The sequence below is a fragment of the Thalassophryne amazonica genome, chromosome 7 (genome assembly GCF_902500255.1).
Source record: "Thalassophryne amazonica chromosome 7, fThaAma1.1, whole genome shotgun sequence".
Taxonomy (NCBI): domain Eukaryota; kingdom Metazoa; phylum Chordata; class Actinopteri; order Batrachoidiformes; family Batrachoididae; genus Thalassophryne; species Thalassophryne amazonica.
Window position 1 is genome coordinate 112,248,374 of NC_047109.1, and position 10,790 is coordinate 112,259,163.

At 44.1% G+C, this 10,790-nt stretch overlaps 1 protein-coding gene across 1 annotated transcript; it reads left to right on the forward strand.

Annotated features, from left to right (window-relative positions):
- The first annotated feature begins 8,851 nt into the window (after positions 1–8,851).
- Positions 8,852–10,252, forward strand: LOC117513382 (transmembrane protein 74-like). Its single transcript, XM_034173582.1, has 2 exons — positions 8,852–8,907; positions 9,317–10,252. Exon 2 carries the CDS (start codon positions 9,369–9,371, stop codon positions 10,176–10,178), a length of 810 nt encoding a protein of 269 aa, XP_034029473.1. The 5' UTR covers positions 8,852–8,907; positions 9,317–9,368; the 3' UTR covers positions 10,179–10,252.
- Positions 10,253–10,790: the final 538 nt, after the last annotated feature.

The window sequence follows — 10,790 nt, forward strand, 5'->3', positions numbered from 1 at the left end:
ACTGAAAAAGTAGGAATCAGACAACGATTGATTTCATTTTTGCTGCAGATATGAGTTTGCAGAGGGATGGAAAACAGATGTACAATAAAGGTTCATTGTATGTTTCACGTCTGTGTGTCTCCTGCAGAGAGAAAACTCAGATCTGCCTGAGAGGTAACAACGGCCAAGCAGATGCTAATCTGTCTGCAACAGTGTACCACTTTTCCTGCAGGCGAGAACACCAGGCTTCTACAAAGTGGGGCTGGGGGTGGTGATGGTGGAGGTGGGGTGGGGGGGAAGTTGGTTCATCTAAAGCCTCTAAATCTTCACAGTGTTCCCTCTGCCACAGGCATCTACTCTGAATCAAGTTACAAAACACGGACAGGATGCTACTCGTTGCTTTATCATCATGGACGGCAGAGGAACAGAGTTATCCAATCCAGGAGTAAGGAGAAGAGCTGTGAGTGAACAGGAATATGCAGTACAATAGTGTTCAGATTAATAGTAGTGCTATGTGACTAAAAAGATTAATCCAGGTTTTGAGTATATTTCTTATTGTTACATGGGAAACAAGGTACCAGTAGATTCCGTAGATTCTCACAAATCCAAAAAGACCAAGCATTCATGATATGCACACTCTTAAGGCTATGAAATTGGGCTATTAGTAAAAAAAAAAAAAAACAGTAGAAAAGGGGGTGTTCACAATAATAGTAGCATCTGCTGTTGACGCTACAAACTCAAAACTCTTATGTTCAAACTGCTTTTTTTAGCAATCCTGTGAATCACTAAACTAGTATTTAGTTGTATAACCACAGTTTTTCATGATTTCTTCACATCTGTGAGGCATTAATTTTGTTGGTTTGGAACCAAGATTTTGCTGGTTTACTAGTGTGCTTGGGGTCATTGTCTTGTTGAAACACCCATTTCAAGGGCATGTCCTCTTCAGCATAAGGCAACATGACCTCTTCAAGTATTTTGACATATCCAAACTGATCCATGATACCTGGTATGTGATATATAGGCCCAACACCATAGTAGGAGAAACATGCCCATATCATGGTGCTTGCACCACCATGCTTCACTGTCTTTACTGTGAACTGTGGCTTGAATTCAGAGTTTGGGGGTCATCTCACAAACTGTCTGCGGCCCTTGGACCCAAAAAGAACAATTTTACTCTCATCAGTCCACAAAATATTCCCCCATTTCTCTTTAGGCCATCTTCTGCACATGTCTTTTATTTAACAGAGAGACTTTGCGGGGGATTATTGCAAATAAATTAGCTTCACACAGGCATCTTCTAACTGTCACAGAACTTACAGGTAACTCCAGACTGTCTTTGATCATCCTGGAGCTGATCAATAGGTGAGCCTTTGCCATTCTGGTTATTCTTCTATCCATTTTGATGGTTGTTTTCCATTTTCTTCCACGCGTCTCTGGTTTTTTGTCCATTTTAAAGCATTGGAGATCATTGTAGATGAATAGCCTATAATTTTTTGCACTTGCGTATAGGTTTTCCCCTCTCCAATCAACTTTTTAATCAAACTACGCTGTTCTTCTGAACAATGTCTTGGACGTCCCATTTTCCTCAGGCTTTCAAAGAGAAAAGCATGTTCAACAGGTGCTGGCTTCATCCTTACATAGGGGACACCTGATTCACACCTGTTTGTTCCACAAAATTGACAAACTCACTGACTGAATGTCACACTACTATTATTGTGAACACCCCCTTTTCTACTGTTTTTTTTTTTTACTAATAGCCCAATTTCATAGCCTTAAGAGTGTGCATATCATGAATGCTTGGTCTTGTTGGATTTGTGAGAATCTACTGAATCTACTGGTACCTTGTTTCCCATGTAAGAATAAGAAATATACTCAAAACCTGGAGTAAGGAGAGTATTATTCTGAACACTACTGTATGTAGATGAATAATAAATGACAGAGCCACAGCGTTATGCTGATGCAGCTGGTCACTGGAACATGATGTGCAGGAAACAGAAGTGTTGCATTTACATAAGGAAGAAGCCAAAGGTTTCCATAATAGTTAACACAATTTATAAAAGGAGCAGATTGATTCTTCACCTTATCCAAGGGGTTCATGTTTTTGGACTGTTTGCAAGATTACGCTAAAACGACTGAACCGTGGTGATTCTTACATTTATTTATACCCCTGTCACATAGACAGAATCATGGAGAATGGCGTCAGAATGACGAATCGGCGCACATCCGAAAAGTGTCGGGTTTTGTTCCAAAACATTCTGACAGCCATCTGCGAGATTCCACACAGTTGGTCAAAATCGTCTGGCGGCCCCCAAATGTGATGCACATGTTCAAAACCCTCTGGGCGCCGTCGAGATGGGACACCTATCCGACGGCAGTCCATGTGCAGTCTAAGGACCATCTGACTGCAATTTACATATTCTGATGACGGCAAAACAGGATCCGAAATGATTTGAGCGCATAAGAGGGAACCTTGAGAACTCAGCCACATGGGGTGTGCAGCCAGTACATTCTGAGTGCCGGTCCCAAGCCCGGATAAATGAGGAGGGTTGCGTCAGGAAGGGCATCTGACGTAAAATAAGCCAACCCAACTATGCAGACTCAGAATTGAATTCCCATACCGGATCGGTCGCGGCCCGGGTTAACAACGTCCGCCACCGGTGCTATTGCCCAACAGGGTGCTGATGGAAATTGGGCTACTGCTGGGCGAAGACGACGAAGAAGAGGAGGAAAATGTTGCCACGAACAGTGGGAGAAGAAGAAAACTAGAAGGGTGGAAATGAGAGTGGGGACTTTGAATGTTGGTAGTATGACTGGTAAAGGGAGAGAGCTGGCTGATATGATGGAGAGGAGAAAGGTAGACATATTGTGTGTGCAAGAGACCAAGTGGAAGGGCAGTAAGAGCAGGAGAATCGGCGGTGGGTACAAGTTGTTGTACCATGGTGAGGACAGGAAGAGAAATGGTGTTGGGGTCATTTTAAAGGAAGAGTATGTTAAAAGTGTGTTGGAGGTTAAGCGCGTGTCTGACAGGGTGATGAGTGTGAAGTTGGAAATTGAAGGGGTGATGATGAATATCATCAGTGCATATGCCCCACAGGTAGGTTGTGAGATGAAGGAGAAAGAAGATTTCTGGAGTGTGTTAGATGAGGTGGTGGAGAGTGTGCCCAAGCATGAAAGAGTGGTGATAGGAGCAGACTTCAATGGGCATGTTGGTGAAGGGAACAGAGGTGATGAGGAAGTAATGGGTCGATATGGTATCAAGGATAGGAATGGGGAAGGACAGATGGTAGTTGATTTTGCAAAAAGGATGGAAATGGCTGTGGTGAATACCTACTTTAAGAAAAGGGAGGAGCACAGGGTAACATATAAGAGTGGAGGAAGGTGCACACAGGTGGACTACATTCTTTCTAGGAGATGCAAGCTAAAAGAAATCACAGACTGTAAGGTGGTGGCAGGAGAGAGTGTCGTTAGACAGCATAGGGTGGTTGTTTGTAGGATGACTTTAGAGGTAAAGAAGCAGAAGAGAGTGAGAGCTCAACAAAGGATCAGATGGTGGAAGCTGAAGGAGGAAGACTGTTGTGTGAAATTTAGCGAGCAGGTGAGAGAAGCACTAGTTGGAGGGGAAGCAATTTTGGACAACTGGAAAAGTACTGCTGATGTGGTGAGGGAGACAGCTAGGGCAGTACTGGGTATGACATCTGGACAGTGGAAGGAAGACAAGGAGACTTGGTGGTGGAATGAAGAGGTCCAGGAAAGCATAAGGAGAAAGAGGTTGGTGAAAAAGTTTTGGGATAGTCGGAGAGATGAAGAAAGTAGACAGGAGTACAAGGAGATGCGGCGTAAGGCGAGAAGTGGCAAAAGCAAAGGAAAAGGCATATTGCGAGCTGTACAAGAAGTTGAACAGTAAGGAAGGAGAAAAGGACTTGTACCGATTGGCCAGACAAAGGGACAGAGCTGGAAAGGATGTGCAGCAGGTTAGGGTGATAAAAGATGCACATGGCTATTGCGTGTAACAGCGCATCGTTAAGTTCTGTCACGTTGTGAACAAGGTGAATTGTCTCCACACACACACCCATATTCACCCCAACCGAATTCAGATCGCTCCAGTTTTTCAGAAGAACTTTGTGACTGCATGCGTAGTTGGGCTCTGGAGTGGTGCAGAGAGGAGGAGGAGGACAGCGCCAGAAGGGTGGCTTTATGCAGCTGTTGTCTGGCACATTTTCCCAAACATCAGGCACATGCAGCAGGTGGAACACCTGCAGGAGCGTGCTGAAGAGCACTGAAATTTGACTTTTAGCCAACTTTGTGTCAGCAAACAAACTGAATGTTGTGCAGCAGGGTTTAATTGTGCGCTCGCTTCTTCCTCCGCCGGACTGGAGGAGGTGCAGAGATGTCGGGCAGCACGTGAGTCTCCTCTCGCTCCTCTGGTTGCTCAAACTTGTTCTCCCGATCATCGGTTACAACAGCAGGTGGAACACCTGCAGGAGCGTCCTGAGGAGCTTCAGCAGGAACTCTGGAACAACATTTGGAGCCGAGTTTAATTGTGCGCACGTCGTGGCGTGCAGTGAAATGTGACGCCGTGTTACAAGTCGTGTCAAAACTTGACAGTTTCTGTGTCACTTCGTAATAACGCGTGACAGTTTGGGCTCCAAGAACCATCACAGGAACTACTACGAATGTTGTCACATTCTACACTCAACAAAAATATAAATGCAACACTTTTGGTTTTGCTCCCATTTTGTATGAGATGAACTCAAAGATCTAAAACTTTTTTCCACATACACAATATCACCATTTCCCTCAAATATTGTTCACAAATCAGTCTAAATCTATGTTAGTGAGCACTTCTCCTTTGCTGAGATAATCCATCCCACCTCACAGGTGTGCCATATCAAGATGCTGATTAGACACCATGATTAGTGCACAGGTGTGCCTTAGACTGGCCACAATAAAAGGCCACTCTGAAAGGTGCAGTTTTGTTTTATTGGGGGGGATACCAGTCAGTATCTGGTGTGACCACCATTTGCCTCATGCAGTGCAACACATCTCCTTCGCATAGAGTTGATCAGGTTGTCAATTGTGGCCTGTGGAATGTTGGTCCACTCCTCTTCAATGGCTGTGCGAAGTTGCTGGATATTGGCAGGAACTGGTACACGCTGTCGTATACGCCGGTCCAGAGCATCCCAAACATGCTCAATGGGTGACATGTCCGGTGAGTATGCCGGCCATGCAAGAAATTGGGACATTTTCAGCTTCCAAGAATTGTGTACAGATCCTTGCAACATGGGGCCGTGCATTATCCTGCTGCAACATGAGGTGATGTTCTTGACAATGGGCCTTAGGATCTCGTCACGGTATCTCTGTGCATTCATAATGCCATCAATAAAATGCACCTGTGTTCTTCATCCATAACAGACGCCTGCCCATACCATAACCCCACCACCACCATGGGCCACTCGATCCACAACACTGACATCAGAAAACCGCTCACCCACACGACGCCACACACGCTGTCTGCCATCTGCCCTGGACAGTGTGAACCGGGATTCATCCGTGAAGAGAACACCTCTCCAACGTGCCAAATGCCAGCAAATGTGAGCATTTGCCCACTCAAGTCGGTTACGATGACGAACTGGAGTCAGGTCGAGACCCTGATGAGGACGACGAGCATGCAGATGAGCTTCCCTGAGACGGTTTCTGACAGTTTGTGCAGAAATTCTTTGGTTATGCAAACCGATTGTTTCAGCAGCTGTCCGAGTGGCTGGTCTCAGACGATCTTGGAGGTGAACATGCTGGATGTGGAGGTCCTGGGCTGGTGTGGTTACACATGGTCTGCGGTTGTGAGGCTGGTTGGATGTACTGCCAAATTCTCTGAAACGCCTTTGGAGACGGCTTATGGTAGAGAAATGAACATTCAATACACGAGCAACAGCTCTGGTTGACATTCCTGCTGTCAGCATGCCAATTGCACGCTCCCTCAAATCTTGCGACATCTGTGGCATTGTGCTGTGTGATAAAACTGCACCTTTCAGAGTGGCCTTTTATTGTGGGCAGTCTAAGGCACACCTGTGCACTAATCATGGTGTCTAATCAGCATCTTGATATGGCACACCTGTGAGGTGGGATGGATTATCTCAGCAAAGGAGAAGTGCTCACTATCACAGATTTAGACTGGTTTGTGAACAATATTTGAGGGAAATGGTGATATTGTGTATGTGGAAAAAGTTTTAGATCTTTGAGTTCATCTCATACAAAATGCGAGCAAAACCAAAAGTGTTGCATTTATATTTTTGTTGAGTGTACGTAGAACTGCCCAGGTGAGGTCAGAGTTGTAAAGGTCAATCATTCGGGTCAAGGTCTGTTTGATGGCCTGCTCCTAACCCTAACCCTTTGAGTAATTTCTACCAAAGGCAATATGTATGATTGACTCCAAAACTGCCATTAAAGAATTAATTTTTCAAAAGGTCAAGGAATTTGATATTCCACCCAATTTTGACCAAGTGTGCCACACAGCTAGGCAGATTCCAGAACTGCCATGGGAATATCAGGCAGACGTCAAGCCTTTTGGTCAAGGTCAAGATCACTGGGGTCAGACTGCCATAGCCCTGACTGCAGTCATGCCAAAAGTACAACTACCTAGTTACGCATAGTTTGTCCGACAAAACTGTTCCAGGATGCAGGCTCTGAAAATCTAGAACAAATCTGGAATAAATGAGATGAAACTGTGAACGGTTTAACATGGGGTTACAGAAAACTCCAGATTAAGCGTGGATCAGGAGGACTTTGACACAGTGACCCATAATCTTCTGAGAGCGCAACAGAGCAGATGGTGCATGATACATGAAGTTTAACAATGTTGTTTGTGCCACACAGCTGGATAATATTTTCTCTGCCTGCATTGATATGATGAGAGCACTAACACACAGCATCCAACTGTGGTGCAAAACTGCTGGTTAAAATTGTTCTGTCGCTGTCAACCATGGTGTATGCAAATAATTATCAGGTGATTTGATATCAGTGATTAATTTGCATACACTTCATGGAGAGCTGCAGCGCGGCTAAGGTAAGGAGCTGCCTGTACAAATAGTCATTTAAAATGTCTTCAAGTAAATATGTACACATGCCTCCGTAGGGAAACCAGTGCTGCCAATTTAGTGACTTTATCATTAGATTTAGCAATTTTTTGTTGACCATCCCTTGTGACTGAAAATCCTATTTAGCGACAAGTGACAAATCTGATTACTTTTGTTCAACACAAACCGATCAGCTTATAAATAGTTGAACATAATAGAATTCCAAAAACAACTCAATAAAATGACCTCTATAGTCCATACCAGTCATCCCCACTCCACAAATAAAATAAATAAATAAACCAACAAGCAAACAAAATAATCCATTATTCAAGAGAAGAAGATGCTGGTCATCTTACCACCAAATGCTAATGAGACATGATTATGTCATTACATCATTGAGTTACTTTTAGAGATATTTCAGAGACCCAATCATGACTTCTAGTCAGAGGTTTTGGTAATGCTGAGGGAAAAGCACTATGGTTCTTGACACTGAATGGCATTCTGGCCTACTCAGTGCTGAAGAGAAGTTGGATATTGTTATATTTTTATCTTGACAGCTCTTATGTCTGTTTCATAGATCAGTGATGGAACCTGAGACTTCATACAACCACTTCCTGAAACTACACAGTTTCACCTCTACTTTCAATCCATGTTCTAGTCTAGCTTTGCCTCAAAGCCTATCCCAGAGCCTGGAGAACGTCACATGGGTCTGTCCCTCTGTCTCTCTCTCTCTCTCTTCATAGCACATTGTCACTCTGTTCAGGAGGCAGACAAATTCATACTGCCACTAAACTCTCGTAATTGCTAAAATAAAAATGGCTCCGTCAGCCTGAAAACACTTTTTACTTTGGATTTAGTCCTACAGATAAAGCATATTGTCATGGAAAAAAAAAACATGTGGATGGGTTATTTTCTTTGTTCAGTATCAATCAGTACTTTTTTGTGAGGGACTTTCCACTTTTCATCCTTTTTTATTTATTTATTGCATATAAGGAAGACACAAAACATCTAGCTGGAAATTATGAGTGATTTCTGTTTATCATTTGTTTACATTAATATACAATTGTCTTCATATATTAAACTACTTTTGTCAGCCAAAGACTTTGGTGAACACATTCCTAGCACCAAACCAGTTCATCCACATGAATAAGGCATATTTGAAATAAATATTTATAGAATGCATTTCATTTTTTCAGATTTTTTCCAGGGTCACAGGGGGCTGGAGCCTATCCCAGCTTTGAGACAAATATCTGTCACATATTCTGAAAGCTGAGATTCTTCTGAACATTCTGATGTGCAAAATACTAAAATCAGGTGTCTTAAAAGGAGAATTACTGAAGGTGTGGAAAAAATCTAGAAAATACCTTGAGACCTCAGAGGGTTAAACTGATGAGTTATATGAAGATTTTATCTCTGTACAGCTTTTACAAATGAGGAAACTAGCAATGGAGACCAAAACCTTTTTTGTACCAGGCTAAATGTGAACATTTTAACATGTGGGTCTGTGGAGATGCAGCTGGAGGGCTCTGGCGGAGGTGTGCACTCTTTTGAGTGCCATTCTCTTGCGATTTTTGTCTCATCTGGCCTGAGGTTTGCACGTTTTACAGCATCAGAACAAGAAGACACAAATTCATCCTCAGTCCACCGCTTCAAATCTAGTGCGTATTGTAGAAGCGCTGCTGACGTCACACAGCAGCGCTCCCTTCGGCGCGGCAGCAGAGTGGGCGTGGCTAACGGGAGAAATCCACTCTGCGCATCCGTGCTCCACATGCACCGAGGAGAGATCGCAGTCACAGCGCGTCCGTGTCGGCCTCACACGCTGCAGGAAGCAAGTCCACGGAGATGCTGAAGTAGCGCGGTGAGTGTGCGCTTTTTGCATTTATGTCATTCGTCTGAGAAATGTTTTATTATTATTATTATGAGGAGGGGAAGGAGAGAGAAAAGATCTGTTCTTCCCTGGTCCACCCGTGAGCAGAGGAGCATCTCTGGAATTTAAATGAAGTGTATTTATTGTCAAAAATAGTATATTTATATTTATTTGGCTGACGAGCTTCATGTTTAAAGAAGCTTTAATATGTTTATGTGTATAATTTCGAAACTTGACAGATGCATTTTAAATCCGGGTCACTGTGAGCGCGTTTCAACTTTAAACCGGTCTTTAGCTGCTACGTCTTTATGCGCATTTTTATGCCCGTTCCAAATTGCGCACAAGTTTTGGCGCACACGTGCAGCTCGGTTCATGTGATCATCTGAACTCTCTTTATCAGGGATGCTGTGGAGTGCACGCGTCGCGGTGAACCAGCGGGTGGCCAAAACCGAATGGCTTCTCCGGAGCCGTTCCCCGCCACTGACAAAGGGCCCGACGTCCTCGACCAGCTTTCCGCGGCGCCGCACGGCCGCAGATCGGGCGGAGCAACAGTAGGAGCGCACGACGGGGAGGACAGCTGTGACCCGGCGGCGGCCCGGAGCGGCAACGGTCGCTGCCATTCAGCACCACGGACAGCGCCGCGCAGAGGAGGCGCCGAGGAGAAAATCCGAGTTTGTTGCGACGAGGAATTAGAGACGTCTTTTACCTACATCGACGAGAATGTGAACCTGCAAGTGGCCAGCCCCGAGCCGAGCTGCAAAACTCACAGAGCCGTGCGCAACCGCGAGCCGTGCTCGGAGACGTTCCCGGAGCTTTCCTTAATGTCTGAGGACGATCTCTCCCTCGGGGAGGGTTCTGGGAATTCTATAGACTATGGGTTCATCAGTGCAGTCACGTTCTTGGTGACCGGGATCTCTCTGGTGATCATCTCCTACGCCGTGCCGAGGGACGTGGTGGTGGACCGCGACAGTGTGTCCGCGCGCGAGATGGAGAAGCTGGAGAGGGAGAGCGCGCGCATAGGGGCCCACCTGGACCAGTGCGTAATAGCGGGCCTGTGCCTGCTGACGCTGGGCGGCGTGGTTCTGTCCACGCTGCTGATGATCTCCATGTGGAAGGGAGAGATGTACAGGAGAAAGGTCGTGGCTTACTCCAAGCGCTCCGCAAAACTCTACGGCTCCATCAGTCTGAAAACCAGGTCGAGTCCCAGTCACTCGTCTGTGCATCTGTCGCTGGAGGAAGACACTGAGATGACACTGACGTAAAACAAGTTGGACACTCAGCAGAGGACACAAGTCAGCCAAAGCCTAAAAAGCCACATCTTGCATTAAAACAAACAAAAAAAAGTCTTTAAATGTTCTGGCCCTTATTTCAGCTTCTTAACAACATTTATTCCAGCCTTTCTACCAGGCCATGCCTATATATATATATATATATATATATATATATATATATATATATATATATATATATAGTATATATATATATATATATATATATATATATATATATATATATATATATATATATATATATATATATATTATTGGACCATTTTGATATCTTTTAACATGCAAAATATCCATAACATAAAATAAAGCCAGACAAGCTAATGAAGATGTTTGTGAAGGGTCCTGGTGGCAACTAAGGCCACTCTTGCGTGTTGTGCAAAAGAAACAAACAAACAAAAAAATGTATGTACCTTTTGCAATTAAATATATTTACAATTTCATGTTTAACATCTTCAAAGTTCCACTCTTTTATGTCTGCATGAAAAATTTTTTTCCATCTACTACAAACTAAATGAATCCCTGATACAGCTTGCTTTCAACTTCAGTGATGTAAGTCATGGAACTCTGGATTCCTGCTTTCTCTGT

Bases quoted from the DNA above. Each gene is read 5' to 3' on its own strand.
- LOC117513382 (XM_034173582.1), top strand. From the start codon at position 9,369: ATGGCTTCTCCGGAGCCGTTCCCCGCCACTGACAAAGGGCCCGACGTC.